This window comes from Chiloscyllium plagiosum, unplaced genomic scaffold (assembly GCF_037043375.1).
Source record: "Chiloscyllium plagiosum isolate Xiang-an unplaced genomic scaffold, Cpla_swu_hap1 HiC_scaffold_1, whole genome shotgun sequence".
NCBI lineage: Eukaryota > Metazoa > Chordata > Chondrichthyes > Orectolobiformes > Hemiscylliidae > Chiloscyllium > Chiloscyllium plagiosum.
In genome coordinates this window covers 23683811-23708154 of record NW_028270139.1, presented here as the reverse complement: position 1 = coordinate 23708154, position 24344 = coordinate 23683811, and the positions used below count along the sequence as shown (strand labels likewise).

Genomic DNA, 24344 nt, shown 5'->3' with positions numbered 1-24344 from the left:
ATAATGGTAGTCAAGGGGTTTAGAACAATAACTAAAAGAGATAATCAAAAAGATAGGCTTTACAGGGCTTTTTAAATGCAGGGTGTGGATTAACAGAATTAAGTTGTTTTTGAACAGAGTTACAAAAGTAGGGCTGAGGTGGCTGAAGGCTCTTTTACAAATGAGGGAGTGAAAATGCACAGGAAAGCATTACAGGACATTGGATCAGATGTAGCTTTGAAGAAAATAATAGAATTGAGTAAGGCTTTTAAAGGATTCTATAAATAAGGTGAGCATTTTAAATTCAGTGCACTGGAGAACAGGGAGTTGGAGGGTGAAGATGACAAGGAAGGGTGAAGTTAGAGTAACAAGTATTTTTAAAATTCAAGGGGGCAAAACAATCGGACAGTATCCAAACACAGGCACAGAGATTAGGGAGTTCCGAAGAAAAGTCATATTGAATTTGAAGCATTAACTGTTTCACTAGATGTTGCCAGAGCTCCTGAGTTACACCAGTATTTTATTTTTAGAAAGGGAGATCATAAAGTAAGTGAATGCTCTACCAAATGCACCACCAACTCAGGGTTGGAGGATTTGAGCTATAGGGAGAGGCTGAACAGGCTGGGGCTGTTTTCCCTGGAGTGTCGGAAGCTGAGGACTTTACAAAATTATGAGGGGCATGGAAGAGTAAACAGGCAAAGACTTTTCCCTGGGGTCGGGGAGTCCAGAACTAGAGGGCATAGGTTTAGGGTGAGAGGGGAAAGGTATAAAAGAGACCTATGGGGCAACTTTTTCACACAGAGGGTGGTATGGGTATGGAATGAACTGCCAGAGGAAGTGGTGGAGGCTGGTACAATTGCAACATTTAAGAGGCATTTGGATGGGTATATGAATAGGAAGGGTTTGGAGGGACATGGGCTGGGTGCTGGCAGGTGGGACTAGATTGGATTGGGATATCTGGTCGGCATGGACAGGTTTCCATGCTGTACATCTCTATGACTCTATAACTCCAGCAATACAGCCAAATCCAAAGCCATGATAGGCTAGGAAGTCCAAGCTAGTCTATGCTAGTTAAAGTGAGATGATAACTCTTAAAAGGGAGGTGGATTTTGGCTTGACCAATTGATGGAAGTCATTATGGAAGCTAGCTTAGTTTGGGAAAGACAAAGTAGATGACATAAAAAGCTTCCCAAGAATAGTCACAAATTAGGTGCAAAAGGGAGGAGGTTTAAAAACAATTATTACTTGAGGAAAGTTCTTGGAATTAAGAGGCTACATCCCAACACTAAGAAAGTGGCTTCAGAGAAAGCAGATTCATGGATTGTAATTGTGGATGGTGGAGGGAATCATAGAATCCCTACAACGTGGAAACAGGCCCTTTGGTCCAACAAGTCCACACCGGCCCTCCGAAGATTATGCCACCCAAACCCATTCCACATTATTCTACATTAACCCCTGACCAATGCACCTAACCTAACATCCCTGAACACTATGGGCAATTTAGCATGGCCAATTCACCTAACCTGCACATTTTGGATTGTGGGAGGAAACCAGAGCACCTGGAGGAAAATGTACAAACTTCACACAGACTGGAATTGAACCCTAGTCCCTGGCGCTGTGGGGCAGCAGTGCTAACCAATGAGCCGCTGTGCCAAATAAATAAGGAATGTTTGTAAATAGGTTGCCTTTGTCCAAGGCCAGGATTCCCCTCACCTCCTGATGCCACAAAGTCTGTCCACCTATAAGGTGCAGGTCATGAGTGTGATGGAATACTCCCCACTTGCTCAGATGAGTGCAGCTCCAACAACACTAATTAGGCAGAGATGGTGTTGGGACTATTGTGAAGGCAAAGAATCCATATTTTTAAAAATGTTTCTTAAAATAAACACCTGAGACTAGGGAGGATACAATGATTTAAATGCTTAATCTCCTTATAGGGATATAACATTCAACTGCTTTGTTTTGAACAATTGCAATCAGATTGCACTTTTTTTTGGCCACCCATGAAATTATTTAACCTCTTGAAGACCGATGGGGGAAAAGAAAAGCTAAAAAGTATGTTTTGATTTTATTTTCACCACACCTCTTTATTAGTTATAAAACTATTATGACTGCTGCTGAAATGACTCAGCTAATGCTTGCTTTCTGATTGACTACATAAGTGGGTGGCACAGTGGTTAGCACTGCTGCCTCACAGCGCCAGCGCCTGTTTCCACACTGTAAGTAATCTAATCTAATCGGATAGATGGTGAAATGTGAAGATGGGTATGCCAAGTGACCAATGACTGGCAGCTAGGGAGGTTGCTGACAAGAGGTTTTGTCGCCAAATCACCCGGGGTCAGAGCCAACCAGAGTTGACAAGCTATGTGCTACAGTACTGCTTTCCAAGGGAACACTAAATCTATAGCCTCTAGATCACAGTACATTATTTCCTGGAAGAACTGAAGAACATATTTTGGCCAATATTTATCCTTCAGTCAATGTTAAGAAATGATTAACTGATTAACATAATGCTCTTTATGAGACCTTGCTGCACACAAGTTAGCTACATTATTTCTAACTTTTACAACAATGACTACACTTCAAAAGTACACAAGTGAATGTAAAATATTCTGGGATTTCCTGAGACAATGGAAGGCATTCTATATGTGCATTTGTCTTCAAGTATGCATTCTCATGAGGATTGTTTGCTGTCAGACAGGCTTGTGGAAAAATAGCTCTTGTCACTATATATAAAACCATCATTAATATCAATGTTATTATTCTAATTAAATTTAAATCTGAACTAATATCATATAAGTAATAAGAATGTAATACTAAGAGCAGAAAAGGCCTTTGGGCCCACAGCCTCCTCTCCATTCAATAATAGGCTGATCTTTGATTTGAACTCTACCTCCCTGCTTAATTCCCAAATCCCCTGGAGCACCACCACGCTCAAAAAGAACCAATCAACCTCAACCAATTTTGAAAACAATCAACAGCTTGAGCCCACTGGGGAATATAATCCCAATCCCTCGCGGGTTCGAGTGGCTGTCGGAGGGGAGGGCCGTGGCAACGAGGGTGACCAGGGTCGGGGACGTGCTGGGTGCCGGGGGCCTGGGCTGGACGCTGCCGCAGGACATAGCAGGCAGGGCAGCGGTAGACGTCCGGTACGTGGCCACCGCCATCCGACGCCTTAAAACGGCGGTGCTCGGACCCGACGTAGTGCACCAGTTGGAGGACGCTCAGGTGTGCGGTGGGATCCCGTCCGCGCTCACCCCAGCCCGGCCGGAATATCACATTGGCCCCAAGGTCCCATACTTCCCGCGGGAGCCTGTGCCCCACAACCTGAGCCGCCTCCGAAATTTTAATTTTGTTTTGTTTAGGGAGGTGAAGAGAAAGGCCCTGTATAGACTGCTGCTGCACACCGTCCACCTCTTCTCCCTCATCCACCGTCCGGACACGCCTTGGCGTGCCCATTTGCCACCGGGCGGTGGGGATCCCCAGTGGAGGGCTCTCTACGCGGGAGTCCTCCCCCTTTCTCTCGGGGATCTGGGGTGGAGGGTGCTGCACGCAGCAGTCCCCTGCAACCGCAGGTTGCGGTGGTTCACGGACTCCTAGCCCAACTGCTTGTTCTGTGGCGCTGTGGAGTCCGTGGACCATGTATATATTGGGTGTGGGCGTTTGCACTCCCTTTTTGATTTCCTTAAAAACCTTCTCCTCTGTTTTTGGCTGCACTTCAGTCCCACGCTCCTGATCTTTGGGCACCCGGTACGGAGGAAGGAGGGCAGGTCTGAAGACCTCCTCGTGGGTCTGCTCCTGGGCCTAGCCAAACTGGCCATCAACAGGTCCAGGCAGCGGGCCGTGGAGGGGGTCGTTAGGGCCGACTGCCTGCCCCTCTTCCGCGGTTACGTTAGAGCCCGGGTGTCCTTGGAGAAGGAGCACGCAGTGTCAACCAACACCCTGGAGTTGTTCAGGGAGAGGTGGGCGCCGCAGGGAGTGGAGTGCATCATTTCTCCCTCCAACTCTATTTTGATTTAGTCCCTCCCCTCCCCTTCACTGTTTTTGATCACACAGCACTGCCCTTTGATGTGAAGGGCAGTGTTTGTCACTGGCCACCCGGGTGTTTTCCTATCTTCCTGGTGGTGGAAATTGAATAAAGATTTGTGCACTTTGTGTCTTTCACTGTGTCTCACAAAAAAAAAGAAACAAAAAGAAAAAAAATATATAATCCCAATCCCTCGCGGGTTCGAGTGGCTGTCAGAGGGGAGGGCCGTGGCGACGAGGGTGACCAGGGTCGGGGACATGCTGGGTGCCGGGGGCCTGGGCTGGACACTGCCGCAGGACATAGCGAGCAGGGCAGCGGTAGATGTCCGGTACGTGGCCATCGCCATCCGACACCTTACAACGGCGGTGCTCGGACCCGACGTAGTGCACCAGTTGGAGGACGCTCAGGTGTGCGGTGGGATCCCGTCCGCGCTCACCCCAGCCCGGACAGAATTTCACATTGGCCCCAAGGTCCCGTACTTCCCGCGGGAGCCTGTGCCCCACAACCTGAGCCGCCTCCGGAATTTTAATTTTGTTCCCTTTCGGGGGTAAAAAGGCGGGCCCTGTATAGACTGCTGCTGCACACCGTCCAACTCTTCTCCCTCATCCACCGTCCGGACACGCCTGGCATGCCCATTTGCCACCGGGCGGTGGGGATCCCCAGTGGAGGGCTCTCTACACGGGAGTCCTCCCCCTTTCTCTCGGGGATCTGGGGTGGAGGGTGCTGCATGCAGCAGTCCCCTGCAACCGCAGATTTGCGGTGGTTCACGGACTCCCAACCCAACTGCTTGTTCTGTGGTGCTGTGGAGTCCGTGGACCATGTGTATATTGGGTGTGGGTGTTTGCATTCCGTTTTTGACTTTCTTAAAAATCTCCTTCTCTGCTTTTGGTTGCACTTCAGCCCCATGCTCCTGATCTTCGGGCACCCGGTAAGGAGGAGGGAGGGCAGATCTGAAGACCTCCTCGTGAGTCTGCTCCTGGGCCTGGCCAAACTGGCCATAAACAGGTCGAGGCAGCGGGCCGTGGAGGGGGTCATTAGGGCCGACTGCCTGCCCCTCTTCCGTGGTTACGTTAGAGCCCGGGTGTCCTTGGAGAAGGAGCACGCGGTGTCCACCAACACCCTGGAGTTGTTCAGGGAGAGGTGGGCCCCGCAGGGAGTGGAGTGCATTATTTCCCCCTCCAACTCTATTTTGATTTAATCCCTGCCCTCCCCTTCACACAGCATTGCCCTTTTGTGAAGGGCACTTCTTGTCACTTGCCACTCGGGTGTCTTTCCTATCTTCCTGGTGGTGGAAATTGAATAAAGATTTGTGCACCTTGTGTCTCTCACTGTGTCTCACACCTGCACAAAAAGAATATAATCCCAATCCTATCACACAGCATTGCCCTTTGAGGTGAAGGGCACTGCTTGTCACAGGCCACTCGGGTGTTTCCTTTCTTCCTGATGGTGGAAATTTGAATAAAGATTCGCGCACCTTGTGTCTTTCACTATGTCTCACACCTGCACACACACAACATGGGTGCTGGGGAAAAAATAAGCATTACCACAGTTAGGCGGTAGTGTGGGGGTAAAAAGGAAAAAAAAGAAAAAAAAGACAGTGGTTCTGTCACTCTGAGTAAAAAAAATCCAATCCTTCAAATGAAGTACATAGCAGAAAGTTTGTGACTATTCATTGTATTTTTAAATTAAAGAAAAAGAGTGAAGTGGAGAAAAGAAAACAATTGGGTAGTACTTTTAAAAAGAAAGTCATTTAAGCAAAACCAGCTGCTCAAGTGTCACACTTAGTTATTATTTCAGAGTTTCAGCATCTGCAATATGTCGCTTAAGTAATTTAGGTAAAAGAACATTAAAATCTTGGTGGGGGTGGGGGCAGAGGAGAAATCCATCTTTGTTTGCGTTTGGTGTGCTGCTGGTGGTCGATTAGGAGTTACTGATAATCTGTTCAGAGGGGTTATTGCACACTCAGAGTCATACAGAATGGAAACAGACTCTTCGATCTAACCAGTCCATGCCAAACATAATCCTAAACTAGCCCCACCTCCTACTCCTGGCCTATATCCCTCCAAACCTTTCCTATTCATATATCCATCCAAATGTATTTTAAACGTTGTAGTCTTACCCACATCCACCACTTAACTAGGAGGTTCATTCCACACTCAAATCACCTTCTATGTAAAAAAACTACCTCATGTCTTTTTTAAATCTCTCGCCCGTCACCTTAAATCTTGAAATTCCCCACCTTGGGGAAAATACAACCACCCATCAACTCTATCTATACATCTCATTATTTCATGAACTTCTATCAGGTCACCTCTTAACTTCCTACGCTCCAGGTAAAAAAGTTCCAGCCCATCTTTATAACTCAAACTTTGCATGGTGGAGCAGGTGGGACTTGAATCCAGACTTGCTGGCTCAGGGATAGGGGTACTACCGCTGCAGTCTGGTGCAGCAGTCGGTCGGTTAAAACTGAGTTGGCCAGACGGCTGGTTTGCAATGCAGAGGCTGAGGTAACCAATGTTGTCCATAATCTTGCGACCTTCGGGGTTAAACACCCACCAGCAGTCATCTCTCTTTCGAAGAGTGAGTCCCTGCCGTCACAGTGTGGGTATAGCGACTTTACCTGAGGGGAAACGTAGAGTCCAGGGGGCAGATAGGACCACGCGGAGCCCGAGCCAGAGCTTCAGTGACAGGCGGTGTGGGGCGGGGCCGGGAGGCGGGCGGTACGGGAGAGCGCCGGGGGTGGGGCGAGGCGAGGCGAGACGAGACGGGGCGGCCGTTGGGAGCGCGCGTGCAATGTCCAGGCGGGCCGTCAATCAGACCCAAAAGAGACAGGGACAAGTTCCTCAGCACCGGAGAGAACGGCGAACTGAGCTCTAACACTGGAAGTATGTCAGTGCTGGCACTGCAGGAATATGAATTCGAGAGGCAGTTCAATGAGAGGGAAGCTATTCAATGGATGCAAGAAAATTGGTGAGTGATGCTTCCCAGAAGGACTTCCGGGGGGGAGAGAAAAGGGGAAAAAACGTTCGTTCTTCACTGTTTCCCCTTCCTCACATTTGTGTTCGCGCCCCATATCCCTGTTGAAGTATATTTTCCAAACAAAGCGAAAACGTGTTGGTTTAAATGCTGCCACCCTCCGGGTATCCACGAAGGGATGGGGGGGGGGGAGGGAAGTCGCCTGTAAATACTTCTCTCGACCCCAATTCGACCGCCTGCTCCTCGGGCGATTATTTCGTTGCTTTATTTCGGCTCCTTTTGTGTCCACAGTCAGGAGGTTTTTTTCTGGGTTAAAACCACCGGTCTTTTGTCTTGGAATGGGAGTCTCCCGTGGGGAGCGTGTAAAACATTTTTCGAAAAAAAGCCCCCTCCCCCCCTTCCTTTTATGTCGTTTTGCCCAAAAGCTGAGGGATCCTTTCTTGTCTGGCTATAAATGTGAAGGAAATCATTGAGCAGATATTGGAACACGTGTAGAGAGTCCTGCGCTAACCGCCCGCCCCCTACCTGCTGGTAGGTCAAATCCATTTACAGTATGCAGGAACAGTGGTAAAAGAACTAAATCAAAGTTGCGACCTTGTAGTTAACACATGCCCCCGACACTTAATCATTTGCGATAGCTAACCATCCTCCCGGGAGGATGGACTTTTCTTGTCTTGCTGACAGGTGTTGGTCTAGTATTTGTATCCAACGAATGTATGTGGAACATTACATTTAGAGTAATAGATCCACACACTGCTTTGAGCTAGAGATGCTTTGCTTCAGTATTTCTTGTACCCTTTTATTCTTTTGTCCCCTGATAGCCATTTCGTGATTGATCCATTTTAAACGAACCTCATTCCCAGTCCCGTGTAAAGGATGGCACTAGCTTAGGCGGCAGGAATTATAATGAAGTAAAATTTCAGCCTGTCAAAAGTGTTAAGAGTTTCTATTTCTTGAAAAACTGGTATTCTAGTGTCATGTCTGGGCATGAGCATGATTGTGTCCACTTTCATGTACAGTTGTACATCTACTGGAACTTAAAATATACGTTTATTTATTTGTATAATCATTCATGCAAAACTGAAGCAAATAAAAATCAGAAGATTGTTCTGTCTGGCAACATCTGTGGAGAGAAGAAAAGAGGAAATCACATTTGAGGAAAGTGAAGCGTATTGTTTCAGAACTGGAATACTATCCTTCGCACACTTTAAATTCAGCATGTGGTTACTCCAAACAGTTTTAAAAATGGGCAATGTCCTAATTTTGGACAAAAATATTTGGGAAAGTACATTGATTTATGAATATACACATGGAGACAAATCATAATTCCAAACAAAACTCCAGTAATGTTCTTTACCAATGATGAATGATTCAAAAACTAAAAGCACCCTTCCACTTGAAACCAGAATCTGAGGTGTTTCTCAAGAACAAAAGATCTCGTCGAATACACTGCAACTAAAGTTTCGGGCACAACACAGCAACAACAGATTTGTAATGTACTCAATGAATGTGACAAGAGCAGGAAGGGATGAGATGATATAGCTGAATAATATATGAAATGGCTTTCAATAATTTCAGTGGATTACTTAGTAACTAATCACAGTGTATCAAAATATTAATACATGACCATTCATTAATAATACTGTTTTTTGCATCACACAACATTAACCATCATTTGTCTAAACCCACATTTAGTGCTTAGATTAAGAAAAACATTTTGTCTCTGAACTTTGATTTGCAAGCAAAATAAAATCATACTTTCATAACCACCTTCAACCAGCAGATATCACTGCTTATGGTAAATACTTGGCCTTGTGAGTTGTAGGAAGGTAGTGCTAACAGTGTAGTGAAGAATTGAAATGATTTTGATATGTAGCATAGACTTAAGTCAACATAAAATGCATTGGGGCTGTTTAAAAAATATTGTTATCTGATATGATGGATCAGCTTTTTTTTGTTTATGGGAGTTAGCATTATTTTTGCTGCAATACAAATCCCAAGGGTGTAGTTTTTAAAAAAAAAAAAGTTTTCTGATTTAAAGCAAACAGGATGGTGAAATTAAATGTCACTCAAAGATCTACAATCTTATGGTTAGGGTTTATACCTAGGGGTTTTTTTCTATGTTTCCTTTGTACCGTGGTGTTAACTTGCAATAAGTCGTTTTCTGTAAACAACTGATGCTAAGCTGTTACCCTAGTGTCTAAAATGTGATTACACTAATAAAGGGGGAATAATATTACCATGATTTGTTTTTAGCTCCTGTAAGCAAATTGATTCCTTTTGTACCCCAGTGCCTCCATTACTTTACACTTGTGTCTTCCTGCTCTTGTCACATTCATTGAGTACATTACAAATCTGTTGTTGCTGTGTTGTGCCCGAAACTTTAGTTGCAGTGTATTCGAGGAGATCTTTTGTTCTTGAGAAACACCTCAGATTCTGGTTTCAAGTGGAAGGGTGCTTTTAGTTTTTGAATCATTCATCATTGGCAAAGAACATTACTGGAATTTTGTTTGGAAGTGTAAACAGAAATAAAAACTGCAGCTTTAAAACAAACCATAGTTTTTTTTTGAGATTGGCAACTAGAATAGGATATAAGCATACTTTTCTAGTCATTGATTCACATTTGTTCTTACTTCTCCTGTCTCATTCTTGCCCATGTCTTGAAATCTCTCCGAGGTTTTGCCCCTTCCTGATCACTAAATTCCTTAATGTGGAGGTGCCAGCTTTGAACTGGAGTGGACAAAGTTAAAAATCACACAATGCCGGGTTATAATGCAACATGTTTATTTGGAAGTACTAGCTCAGGTAGCTAGTGGGGCAGCATCATAGGATACAGAATTTATAGCAAAAGATCGTAGCGTCATACGATATATTGAACAAACTAGATTGCTGTTAAGTCTTTCATCCTCATGTTGTTATAACTAAACCATTTATAACTTGTCCTAAAATCTCTTCCTTTGGCCTGGTGCTACATTTTGTCTGGTTATAATTCCCTGAATCACTTTGGAACAACATTAAAGAATCTCAGGTTGTTTCAATTGAAATGAGCTTTGTAATTGCTTTAGTTTTCTACATAGCGTACCCAGTTATGTGTTTGTCTGTAGTTTACAGTATATGTAAGAATGTGGAGTATTCTCCATGAAATTAATGACAGAACATGTTTTCTAATAATTTGGAGCAGTATTTTTGAGGATAAACTAGTAGTTGTCGACTTAGCGTGTAAAAGACTGGTATTACTTAGATTAAATCAGATTTAAACGAAAGCGTTCAAGTATGTATTTCGGGCAAAGCTCTTCAGGGTGAAGCATGACTAACATAAATGATTGACTAAAATACAAATAAATTTAGTCACTTATTAGAGGGGAGAAATGCCATATGGAAGCAGAGTTCTAGATTATTTTGTTTTGCAGCCTTTAATTTTATAACTTGTCTCAGCTATAAGTACCTAGTGTTACCCTGTTTAACTGAGATCAACTGACCAATACTGATCATCTTATGATGTCTTCTGACAGAAAACTAGCCAATCAAAAGGCAGGAGCGCTGTAGTGACTGCTCCAAGCTGATCTGCATGAGATTACATCACTGAAGGCTTGTCTCATTCCGGCGGTTAGATGTCATGCAGTTACGTTCATAAAAAAGTTCTGCATGTTGACTCCACACGGTTTAACTCGCCTGCAGGTTAACTGTTTCAGTACTAAATGGACTGAGAAGTATCTATTTAAACTAATTTCTGACAGATTAGCTGCATCCAAATATATGTGTATATACATATATAACTAGAGTAAAACTGTAAACTGATCTGGAAAATTTATGATTATGGTTTTGGTATTTTTCCTTCATTGTAGAGAAATTGAATCATGATAAATGAGTGCTGCCCTACAAAAGTGAGTCTGTGACAAACTGAATTCAGAAAACTATCCATAGGTGTCAGTTGCCATCCTAGCTGTTATACATGCAAAATAGTTTTGAGTGCTGTGAACTAAACCAGAAACTGATAAGCACATTCTGCCCTGCAAAGTTCATGGCCCAAATAGTAGTTAAATTCTTGAACAACGACAGACTGTGTTTACATACAGCAATTAAACTGGCCTTGCACATGAATGAGTGAATTTCCTATGACAATAACAAGAGCCAGACCATGCTTAGTAGTGAGTGAGGGATTTCCTGCTGCCAACCTGCCTGAAAACTTAAGTGGTCAACCATTGAAAATTCTAGAGGGAAGCCTTGTGTATGCAATTGATGCCCTATGCCAGACTGATGAAATTTCAGAAGGGCTTGCAAACGGGATGCCAGTATTGAATGAGGCTGCTCAACTGTGTAATTCAGAGTTCTAACCTGATCATAATTTTGGAGTCCACTTGTACAAGCTGTTCAATCGTCATCAACAATGGTCCTTGAAGTGATCAATGCAGATGGTCAGAAAAAGGCTCTAGAACATATTTTTACGTGGGCCCTGGAGGAAGGTATTCAGGACCATTCTCTCGAACCAGATTTATCAACTGGTTCAAAGCAGGAGCAAGCCAATTTTTGATTATCCAATAAGCAAATTGAAAAGTTGACCGCAATTCAACCTTTGGATCTTGCTGTAATGACTGGGTGGGCAGCATAGTTGTTGCATTGACTTTGAATGCTCCTTAAAAAATAGACCCCCGGTTACTAAACAATAGGGTAGTTGTTGATAAAGTTATGTAAAGTGCAAGCAATAAGGCGAAAAATTACAGGAAGTGAATGTGATATACAAGACTTTTAAACTGTTCGGTTTTTTACTTTACGTTTTACCATGTGACCATTGTACTTGGTGTATTTTATACTTTGATAAGGAAAACCAAATGGTGAACTGAGTTCACATTTTCCCCAGTGTCTGATTGGTAAATCTTGCTAAGATCATGAAAGGTGTAATACATAGTGGCTGGTGTAATACACCGGTTGAGATCTGGACTGTGCAGTCTAATGTCACTGATCATGATCAAGTCTGTTAAAACCTGTTAGTATTGTGGAAATTTTGTTTGTAAACTTCACACATTTGGAGCTAACGTTAACTACAATTTCATTTTTTGTTGCGCTATTGTTTTGTGATTCATGCATGAAGACTCCTAAAAGTCCCTCTGTAACTTTATGCAATCTTTCACCATTTTAAATAATATTCCAGCTCCTGTATCCTTCCTGCCAAGATGTATAACCTCACATTTTCCCCACATATATATTTCATGTTCCAAATGTTTGCCCACCTGTTTAACGTGTCTATATCCCTCTGCGGACTCTGTCATCCTCACTATTTGCCCTCCCACCAATTTTTTGTCTTATGCAAACTTGATTATGCGGGTCGTTCTGTTATAACGCACATTTCGTTAATGCAAATTCGCTATAATGCAATTGACAAATTGGGGGCACTGTTTCTAAAGTACAAACTTTTAAAGTGTGTATTTGTTATAAAGTGATTCCAGCCCCATTAGTTTAAGTGGTGCTGCTATTATGCGATTTTCTCATAATACAGGATTGCACAAGAATGGAAAGCTGACTTTGTGCATTAACTTTCCTCAGTTAGTATGGTTAATAATTGTGATACCAGCACTGTCCCTGTGGCACTCCACTAGTCCCAAGTTGCCATCCTGAAAATGCCCCCCACCCTGATCCATATCTTTCTTTTTCTATGGGCAGTTAAGTAAAAATATACGGTACCTTATCAAACACCATCTGAAAGTCGAAATTGCATCCGCTGCTTCCACTTTAGCTTGTGACATCTTCAAAGAATTCCAGTAAATTTGTCAGCGAGGAGAAAGTGAGGACTGCAGATGTTGGAGATCAGAGCTGAAAATGTGTTGCTGGAAAAGCGCAGTAGGCAGCATCCAAGGAACAGGAGAATCGACGTTTCGGGCATAACCCCTTCTTCAGGAATGAGGAAAGTGTGTCCAGCAGGCTAAGATAAAAAGGTAGGGAGGAGGGACTTGGGGGAGGGGCGTTGGAATTGCAATAGGTGGAGGGAGGTCAAGGTGAGGGTGATCGGCCGGAGTGGGGTGGGGGCGGAGAGGTCAGGAAGAAGATTGCAGGTTAGGAAGGCGGTGCTGAGTTCGAGGGATTTGACTGAGACAAGGTGGGTGGAGGGGAAATGAGGAAACTGGAGAAATCTGAGTTCATCCCTTGTGGTTGAAGGGTTCCCAGGCAGAAGATGAGGCACTCTTCCTCCAACCGTCGTGTTGCCATGGTCTGGCGATGGAGGAATCCAAGGACCTGCATGTCCTTGGTGGAGTGGGAGGGGGAGTTAAAGTGTTGGGCGACAGGGTGGTTGGGTTGGTTGGTCCGGGTGTCCCAGAGGTTAGATTAGATTAGATTAGATTAGATTACTTACAGTGTGGAAACAGGCCCTTCGGCCCAACAAGTCCACACCGACCCGCCGAAGCGCAACCCACCCATTCCCCTACATTTACGCCTTTTCCTAACACTACGGGCAATTAAGCATGGCCAATTCACCTGACCTGCACATCTTTGGACTGTGGGAGGAAACCGGAGAATGTGCAAACTCCACACAGTCAGTTGCCTGAGTCGGGAATTGAACCCGGGTCTCTGGCGCTGTGAGGCAGCAGTGCTAACCACCGTGCCGCCCTCTGAAACGTTCCGCAAGTAGGCGGCCTGTCTCCCCAATATAGAGGAGGCCACATCGGGTGCAGCGGATGAAATAGATGATGTGTGTGGAGGTGCAGGTGAATTTGTGGCGGATATGCAAGTGTCCCTTGGGGCCTTGGAGGGAAGTAAGGGGGGAGGTGTGGGCGCAAGTTTTCCATTTCTTGCAGTTGCAGGGGAAGTTGCCGGGAGTGGAGGTTGGGTTGGTGGGAGGTGTGGACCTGACGAGGGAGTCATGGAGGGAGTGGTCTTTACGGAACGCTGATAGGGGAGGGGAGGGAAATATATCCCTTGGTGGTGGGGTCTGTTTGGATGTGGCGGAAATCCGCCATCATTCCCACTCCACCCAGGACATGCAGGTCCTTGGACTCCTCCATCGCCAGACCATGGCAACATGACGGTTGGAGGAAGAGCGCCTCATCTTTTGCCTGGGAACCCTCCAACCACAAGGGATGAACTCAGATTTCTCCAGTTTCCTCATTTCCCCTCCCCCCACCTTGTCTCAGTCAAATCCCTCGGACTCAGCACCGCCTTCCTAACCTGCAATCTTCTTCCTGACCTCTCCGCCCCCACCCCACTCCGGCCTATCACCCTCACTTTTACCTCCCTCCACCTATCGCAATTCCAACGCCCCTCCCCCAAGTCCCTCCTCCCTACCTTTTATCTTATCCTGCTGGGCACACTTTCCTCATTCCTGAAGAAGGGCGTATGCCCAAAACATCGATTCTCCTGTTCCTTGTATGCTGCCTGACCTGCTGCGCTTTTCCAGCAACACATTTTCAGTAAATTTGTCAGGTATGATTTCTGCTTCATGCAGCCATGCTGACTCTGCTGACATATTAATCCCTGCTATTAATCCTTTCTAATAGAATCAAACATTTTCCAAATAACAAACATTAAGCATTTGGTCTATTGTTACATTTTGACAGTTTTCCAGTCCTCTGGGACGTTTTCAGAATCCAGTGATTCTGGAGGATTACTACTAGTGCATCCACTGACTATATAGCTACTTCCTTTTAATATCCCAGGACACATCCTATCTGGTCCAGGGGACCTGTTAGTCTTTAGTCTTCATTAGTTTCATAGAACATAGAACAATACAACGCAGAACAGGCCTTTCAGCCCTCGTTGCATTAACCTGTGAACTAATCTAAGCCCATCCCCCTTTTCTACTCCATCATCATCCACATGCTTATCCAAGGATTGTTTATATCTCCCTAATGTGACTGAGTTATCTACATTTGCAGGCAGGGCATTCCACGTCCTTACCACTCTCTGAGTAAAGAACTTGCCTCTGACGTCTGTCTTAAATCTAACATCCTTCAATTTGTAGCTATGCCCCCTCGTACAAGCTAACATCATCATCCGAGGAAAAACAGTCTCTCAGTCAACTGTATCTAATCCCATGATCATCTTGTATGTTTCTATCAAATCCCCTCCTTGCTTCCTTCTTTCCAATGAGATTGGTGTTCTTGGGGCTTCCAATTGGAAGAATGTACATTTGGTCAGGGTACACAAGAATGCTTCAAACATCGGGTTTGCCCTCATTGTTATCTGTCAGCATCAGGTAATGCATTTGTTTGATTGAGGTACATTTGACCTTCGATATGATCACCCTATCATCGAAAAATATATTTTGGGTTTAGGCATGGAGTTGTCCACTGGGCAAGGTAGAAAAGGAAGCTCTAAGATATAATACTTACTTCTCAGTCTTGTTCCTTTAATGTAAGTTGAAATATTTTTTGCAGGCAGTACCCATTCTGGAGTTCATTCACAAGTTGATCTGTATGTAAGTCAGCACACAGTACAGAGTAATACAAAGCAGCTATTCGTAATTACAGGAAATGTTCATATGTTGGGTCTTTAAGCTTGCATTCTAACCCATCCATCTGTGCCTGTGTCTAACTCCTTTTTATAAATGACAAACAGCAGTCATCCCAAAACAGATCCTTGTGGCACACCATGAGTAACTGGACTCCATGCTGAATATTGTCCATCAACCACCACTCGCTGCTGCCTTACACAAAGCAAGTATGTGATCCAATCTGCTAAATCACCCTCAATCCCATGCCTCTGCATTTTCTCAACAGCCTACCATGTGGAAACTTATCAAAGGCGTTATTGAAATCCATGTACACCACGTCAACTGCCCTACCCTCATCCACATGGTTGGTTGCCTTCTCAAAAAACGTAATGAGGTTTGTGAGACAAGACCTGCCCTTGACGAAATCATGTTGACTACCTGCATTAAAATTGTTGCTTGCTAGATGATTATAAATCCTATCTGTCATAATCCTTTCCAAAACTTTTCCTACAACAGACGTAAGGCTCATTGGTCTGTAACTACCTGGGTCATTTCTACTGCCCTTCTTGAACAAGGGCACAAAATTTGCAATCCTCCCGTCCTAAACCTGTAGACAAAGACAATTCAACGATCAAAGCCAAAGGCCCCAACATCACTTCCCTAGCTTCCCAGAGAATCCTCTGACAAATCCCATCTGGCCCAGCAGATTTGTCTACTTTCACTCCTTTGAGAATTGATATCATGTCTTCATTAATAACCTCGATCCTTTCTCGTCTAATATGTTGTATCTCATTCTTCTTCTCTACACTATTCTCCTTTTCCTGAGTGAAAACCGATGAGAAATATTCATTTAGCACCTCTCTGATCTTCACAGGGTCCACACACAACTTCCCAATTCTGTCTTTGGCTGTATTCCGACCCTATTCATCCTTTTATTCCTTACATACACACAGAAAGCTTTAGGGTTCTCCTTTATTCTACCTGCTAAAAACTGCTCATGTCCTCTCTTTGCTCTTCTTAACTCTCTCTTTAAATCCTTCCTGACTAATCTGTAACTCTTCATCTCCTCATCTGAACCATCTCATCACATTGTCACATATGCCTCCTTCTTCTACTTAACAAGAGATGCAATTTCTGTAGTAAACCACGGTACCCTTACTTTATCACTTCCTCCCTGCCTGACAGGGACGTACCTATTGAGGGCACATAATATCTGTTCCTTAAACCAGCTCCACATTTCGATTGTCCCCACCCCCTGCATTTTGCTACCCCATTCTGTGCATCCTAAATCTTGCCTAATCACATTATAATTGCCTTTGCCCCATTGATAACTCTTGCCCTGTGGCATGTACCTGTCCCTTTTCCATCGCTAAACTAAACGTAACTGAATTATGGTCACTCTCTTCAAAGTGCTCACCTACCACAAAATCAAACACCTGGCCTGGTTCATTACCAAGCACCGTGTGGCCTCCCCTCTTGTCAGCCCTTTGCCATACTGTGTCAGGAAATCTCCTGCACGTACTGGACAAAAACTGATCCATCTGACGACTAGCATTTTCTCTGCTCTGATAGTTATTAGATTTATTTCCTCTCTTTTTTGCCCATTGATTGTTTAGTAATTTTGGAATGTTTTATCAGTTTTCATTGTAAAAGACAGTTATGAAGTATTTATTCAACTCCTGTTACTGCATGAGTGGTGACTGTGCCCCTGTGTTGAAATGACAGTCGGCAGAACCTTCCTTAAAAATCTGTCTCTTTTAACTCTGTCATTTTTCTATTATATTTTAGGTTGTTTGTTAAATTTTACTTCGTAGTGCTTTTGTGAAGTGTCTTAGAATATTGAAGCTTGTTAAAGGCTGTATAGAAATACATATACTATTATCATCAAATGTGAGAGTCCTGGTCAGTTGTACATTACAGTAGCTCAATATTTGAGTGCAGTGACCGCAGGAGTTCCTCAGACTGTCAGTGTCTAAAGATGGGGCTATCTGAAGAGACTTATTGACAGAATAATTATGCTAAAGAGGTGCAAACCGCTGCCCAAGATAATCCTTCCATTTAAAACAGTTTAAATGGCATATATAAAAACAAACATGGAAGAAACTAGGTCAGGCAGCATCAGTGGAGAGAAGCAGAGCTAGCATTTCAAATTGATGGCCTTTTATTGGAGCTTTGATCAGAATTCTAACATCTGCAGTATTTTGATTTTGTACTTCTGTTTGTGATGCTGTTGTAATTGTGCAGATGGTGACTGCAACTTAGTTTTCCATTTTGAAGGTTGGTTTGCGTAAGTGGAACAAGTTTGAGGGACGAAGCTTATTCCTGAACTCCTTGACTGTGTGTAGACTAGAAGTGGTTTGATATTGGTGGCCGGATTTGCATACCATTGTAGACTGCTGCATTCTTTCCTGTTTAAAAATACTGGCCTTGGTAAGGTACCAAAATGATACGAAACTCATAGAGTCAGAAAGACGTACAGCAGGGAAACAGACCCTTCGGTCCAATTAGTCCATGCTGAACGATATCCGAACCTAATCCAGTCCCATTTGCCAGTCCCATATCCCTCTAAACCCTTCCTATTGATATACTCATCCAAACGCCCTTTAAATGCTGTAATTGTACCAGCCTTCACCATTTCTTGTGGCAGCTCATTCCACCACCTCTGCATGAAAATGTTGTCCCTTTAGGTCCCTTTTAAATTTTTCCCCTCTCGCCCCAAACCTATGCCCGCTAGTTCTGGACTCACCACCCCAGGGAAAAGACCTTAGTCTGTTTACCCTATCCATGCCCCTCATGATTTTATAAACCTCTGTAAGGTCACCCCTCAGCCTTCCCCTCCAGGGAAGTGAGAGTCATAGAGTCAAAGAAATGTACAGCACGGTAACAGACCCTTCGGTCCAACCCGTCAATGCCGACCAGATATCCCAACCCAATCTAGTCCCATCTGCCAGCACCCATATCCCTTCTCTCATTTGATGATAATAGTATATGTATTTCATATACCTATCCAAATGCCTTTTAAATGTTGCAATTATACCAGCCTCCACCATTTCCTCTGGCAGCTCATTCCATACACATACCACCCTCTGCGTGAAAAAGTTGCTCCTTGGGTCTCTTTTATATCTTTGCCTCTCACCCTAAACCTATGCCCTCTAGTTCTGGACTCCCCCACCCCAGGGAAAAGACTGCCAATTTATCCTATCCATACCCCTCAAAATTTTGTAAAGCTCTATAAGGTCACCCCTCAGCCTCTGACAGTCCAGGGAGAAAAGCCCCAGCCTGTTCAACCTCCCTACAGCTCAAATCCTCAAACCCTGGCAAGATCCTTATAAATCTTTTCTGAACCCTTTCAAGTTTCACAACATCTTTCTGATAGGAAGGAGACCAGAATCGCATGTGATATTCCAGCAGTGGCGTAACCATTGTCCTGTACAGCCGCAACATGACCTCCCAACTCCTGTACTCAATACTCTGACCAATAAAAGAAAGCATACCAAACACTGCCTTCAATATCCTATCTACCTTCAACTGCACTTTCAAGGAGCTTTGAACCTGCACTCCAAGGTCTATTTGTTCAGCAACACTCCCTAGGACCTTACCATTAAGTGTATAAATCCTGCTAAGATTTGCTTTCCCAAAATGCAGCGCCTCATATTTATCTGAATTAAACTCCATCTGCCACTCCTTAGCCCGTTGGCCCATCTGATCCAGATCCCGTTTTAGTCTGAGGTCACCTCCTTCTCTGTCCACTACACCTCCCATTTTGGTGATATCTGAAACTTACTAACTGTACCTTTTATGCTCTCATCCGAATCACTTATATAAATGAAGAAAAGTAGTGGACACAGCATCGATCCTTGTGGCACTCCACTGGTCACAGGCCTCCAGTCTGAAAAACGACCCTCCCACCACCACCTTCTGTCTTCTACCTTTGAGCCAGTCCTATATCCAAATGGCTAGTACTCCCTGTATTCCCTGGGATCTAACCAGCCTCTCACGGGGAACCTTTTCGCACGCCTTACTGAGGTCCATATAAAACCTGTCCACCTCTCTGCCCTCATCAATCCTCATTGTTACTTCTTCAGGAAACTCAGTCAAGTTTGTAAGACATGAATTCCCATGCACAAAGCAATGTTGACTATCCCTAATCAGTCCTTGCCTTTTCATATGCATGTAAATCCTGTCACTCAAGCTTCCCTCCAACAACTTGCCCACCACCGATGTCAGGCTCACTGGTCTACAATTCCCTGGCTTGTCCTTACCATCCTTCCTAAACAGTGGCACCACGTTAGCAAACCTCCAGTCTTCCGGCACCTCACCTGTGACTATCGACGATACAAATATCTCAGCAAGGGGTCCAGCAATCACTTCCCTTGTTTCCCATAGAGTTTGAGGGTACACTTGATCAGGACCTGGGAATTTATCCACTTTTATGCGTTTCAAGACATCCAGCACTTCCTCCTGTAATATGGACATTTTTCAAGATGTCACCATCTATTTCCCTACATTCTATATCTTCCATGTCCTTTTCCACAATAAACACTGATGCAAAATACACTCTTAGTATCTCTCCCATCTCCTGCTGCTCCACACAAAGGCTGCCTTGCTGATCTTTGAGGGGCCCTGTCCTCTCCCGAGTTACCCTTTTGTCCTTAATGTATTTGTAAAAACTCTTTGGATTCCCCTTAACCCTATTTGCCGAAGCTATCTCATGTCCCCTTTTTGTCCTCCTGATTTCCCTCTTCCGTATACTCCTACTGCTTTCATACTCTAAGGATTCACTCGATCTATCCTGTTTATATTTGACATATGCTTCCTTTTTCTGAACTAAACCCTTGCTTTCTTTAGTCATCCAGCATTCCATTCAACGACCAACCTTTCCTTTCACCCTGACAGGAATATATGGTGTCTACACTCTTGTTATCTCATTTTCTAGCCGTCTCTTTTCCTGCGAACATCTGCCCCCAATCATCTTTTGAAAGTTCTTGCCTAATACCGTCAAAATGAGCCTTTCTCCAATTTAGAACTTCAACTTTTAGATCTGGTCTATCCTTTTCCGTCACTATTTTAAAACTAATAGAGTTCTGGTCACTGGCCACAAAGTGCTCCTCCTCTGACATTTCATTCACCTACCCTGCCTAATTTCCCAACAGGTCAAGATTTGCACCTTCTCCAGTAGCTATATCCCCATGTTGAATCAGAACATTTTCTTGTGTGCTTAACAAATTCCTCTTCATCTAAACCCTTAACACTCTGGCAGTCCTAGTCTATGTTTGGAAAGTTAAAATCCACGACCATTACCACCCTATTATTCTTACAGATAACTGAGATCTCCTTACAAGTAGTCAGTCAATTTCCTGTTGACTATTAGGAGGTCTACAATACAATCTCAATAAGGTGATCATCCCTTTCTTATTTCTCAGTTCCGCCCAAGTAACTTCCCTGGATGTATTTCGGGGAATATCCTCCTTCAGTACAGCTGTAATGCTATCCCTTATCAAAAACATCACTCTGCCTCCTCTCTTGCGTCTCTTTTTGTCCTTCCTGTAGCATTTATATCCTGGAACATTAAACTGCCAGTCCTGCCCATCCCTGAGCCACGTTTCTGCAATTGCTATGATATCTCAGTCCCATGTTCGTAACCATGCCCTGAGTTCATCTGCCTTCCTTGGCAATTTATCAATGCAGTTTATCAGTCTTACCTTGTTCTCTGCTTTGTCCCTGCCTGCCTTGACTGCTTAACTCACTTCTGTTCTCAACAGTACCAATCTCAGATTGATCTCTTTCCTCATTATCTTCCTGGGTCCCACCCCCACCTTAATAGTCTAAATCCTCCTGAGCAGCTCTAGTAAATCTGCCTGACAGTATATTTGTCCCTTTCCAATTCAGGTATGATTCATCCTTCTTTTTACAGGTCACTTCTTTGAATGGCTTCACCCCAAAAGAGATTGCAATGATCCAAAAATGTAAATCCTTCTCCCATGCACCAGCTCCTCAGCCATCATCTGCTCTGTCTTCTTATTCCTATCCTCACTCACTCGCAGCACCAGGAGTAATTCTTTCTTTCTTTCTGTCTTTCTTTCTGTCTTTCTTTCTGTCTTTCTTTCTGTCTTTCTTTCTGTCTGTCTTTCTTTCTGTCTTTCTTTCTGTCTTTCTTTCTGTCTTTCTTTCTGTCTTTCTTTCTGTCTTTCTTTCTGTCTTTCTTTCTGTCTTTCTTTCTGTCTTTCTTTCTGTCTTTCTTTCTGTCTTTCTTTCTGTCTTTCTTTCTGTCTTTCTTTCTGTCTTTCTTTCTGTCTTTCTTTCTGTCTTTCTTTCTGTCTTTCTTTCTGTCTTTCTTTCTGTCTTTCTTTCTGTCTTTCTTTCTGTCTTTCTTTCTTTCTTTCTGTCTTTCTTTCTTTCTGTCTTCCTTTCTTTCTTTCTGTCTTTCTGTCTTTCTTTCTGTCTTTCTTTCTGTCTTCCTTTCTTTCTTTCTGTCTGTCTTTCTGTCTGTCTTTCTGTCTGTCTGTCTGTCTGTCTTTCTGTCTGTCTTTCTGTCTGTCTTTCTGTCTGTCTTTCTGTCTGTCTTTCTGTCTGTCTTTCTGTCTGTCTTTCTGTCTGTCTTTCTGTCTGTCTTTCTGTCTGTCTTTCTGTCTGTCTTTCTGTCTGTCTTTCTGTCTGTCTTTCTGTCTGTCTTTCTGTCTGTCTTTCTGTCTGTCTTTCTGTCTGTCTTTCTGTCTGTCTTTCTGTCTGTCTTTCTGTCTGTCTTTCTGTCTGTCTTTCTGTCTGTCTTTCTGTCTGTCTTTCTGTCTGTCTTTCTGTCTGTCTTTCTGCCCTTCCCTCCCTTCCCTCCCTTCCCTCCCTTCCCTCCCTTCCCTCCCTTCCCTCCCTTCCCTCCCTTCCCTCCCTTCCCTCCCTTCCCTCCCTTCCCTCCCTTCCCTCCCTTCCCTCCTTTCCCCTCCCCTCAGAATCTCATCCTCCTACCTTCCTATGTCATTGGTACCAATGAGTATAATGACCTCCTGCTGGGCACCCTCTCTGAGACATCCATGATCCTGGCAGCAGGAAGGCAACCAGCCTCACTTTCTCACTGCTGGCCACAGAGGCAACTTCAGAATCGTACTTTATTACCATTTCCCTACCTTTTCCTTATACCATTTTCCCTCCAAAATATTTAGCTGCTTCCTCTTCTAAAGGTATTATGTATTCCGTTCCACCACACTTTTCAGTTAAAATAGTCCACGTTCTAACAAACTTCTGCAAAATGAAATTCTAAATACCACTGCTTCTTTTGTAATGATTACCTTACATTTATGCCATCTATTTGCAAAATAAGCTAGAAAGATTGTCCACCTAGGTCTAGCAAAGGCCTCAATTTCAAGCAGTTCCTAGGTTTCATCTTTCGAAAAGAATCCCAGTTTCACTTTTTTTTACCCCTTACAACCAAGTCTATCATCTTAGAAAGAAAATCTCTTCTAAACCTGTTTCATGACATTGACTTTGTTCCTAAAATAAGACATAAAATGGGGAAACCAAAATTGTAAGCTATAGGAATTAGTTGCAGCTGCAAAGAATGATTTGTCAATTAACTTGATATCAGTAATAGAAAATATCCATTTCTCAGGTCATTAGGAAAGATAACACTTCGAAAATCAGAATATGATTTGGCAGAATCAGCACTTATTCATGATAACAAACGCATTTCCTAAATCTATTGTAGGTTTTCACTGTGATTCCCATAGAGACTAATTTTTTAAAAAAATTCCCCCAAAACGACAACGAAACAAAGTACAAGATTTCACATTTCAAGATTGAAACTTTATTGCTGGAACAGCACAGCAGGTCAGGCAGCATCCAGGGAACAGGAGATTCGACGTTTCGGGCACAGGCCCTTCTTCAGGAATGAGCAGAGAGTGTTCAGCAGGAGAAGATAAAAGGTAGGGAGGAGGGACTTGGAGGAGGGGCGTTGGAAATGTGATAGGTGGAAAGAGGTCAAGGTGAGGGTGATAGGTCGGAGTAGGATGGAGGCGGAGAGGTCAAGAAGAAGACTGCAGGTCAGGAAGGCGGTGCCGGGCTGGAGGGATTCGGCTGAGACAAGGTGGGGGGAGGGGGGATGAAGAAACTGGTGAAGTCCAAGTTCATCCCCTGTGGTTGGAGGGTTCCCAGTCGGAAGATAAGACGCTCCTCCTCCGACCGTCGCGTTGTTGTGGTTTGGCGGTGGATGAGTCCAATGACCTGCATATCCTCGGTGGAGTGGGAGGGGGAGTTGAAATGCTGTGCTACAGGGTGGTTGGGTTGGTTCGTCCGGGTGGCCCAGAGGTGCTCTCTGAATCGCTCCGCAAGTAGGCGGCCTGTCTCCCCAATATAGAGGAGGCCACACCGGCTGCAGCGGATGCAGTAGATGATGTGGGTGGAGGTGCAGGTGAATCTGTGGCGAATATGGAAGTTTCCTTTGGGGCCTTGGAGAGAAGTGAGGGGGGAGGTGTGGGCGCAATTGTTGCACCTCCTGCGGTTGCGCGGGAAGGTGCCGGGAGTGGAGGTTGGGTCGGTGGGGGGTGTGGATCTGACAAGGGAGTCGCGGAGGGAGTGGTCTCTACGGAAAGCTGATAGGGGAGGGGAGGGAAATATATCCTTGGTGCTGGGGTCTGTTTGGAGGTGGCGGAAGTGACGGCGGATGATGCGCTGTACATGGAGATTGGTGGGGTGGTAGGTGAGGACCAGTGGGGTTCTGTCCTGGTGGCGGTTGGAGGGGCGGGGCTCAAGGGCGGAGGAGCGGGAAGTGGAGGAGATGCGGTGGAGGGCACCGTCGACCACGTCGGGGGGGAAATTGCGGTCCTTGAAGAAGGAGGCCATCTGTGTTGTACGTATTTTGAACTGGTCCTCCTGGGAGCAGATGCGGCGGAGACGAAGGAATTGGGAGAATGGGATGGCGTTTTTACAGGGGGCAGGATGGGAGGAGGTGTA

The 24344-nt window shown here is 44.4% G+C and overlaps 1 protein-coding gene across 2 annotated transcripts in view; it reads left to right on the top strand.

Moving 5' to 3' along the window:
- Positions 1-6795: 6795 nt before the first annotated feature.
- Positions 6796-24344, top strand: part of elovl6 (ELOVL fatty acid elongase 6) — a 110561-nt gene continuing 93012 nt past the window's right edge. Inside the window, exon 1 of one of the 2 annotated variants that reach the window (XM_043697776.2) lies at positions 6796-6976. In XM_043697776.2, coding sequence (XP_043553711.2) covers positions 6894-6976 — 83 coding nt within the window. In that variant the 5' untranslated portion in view covers positions 6796-6893. The remainder of the gene's footprint in view (positions 6977-24344) is intronic. The other variant, XM_087981438.1, reaches the window with a different exon arrangement.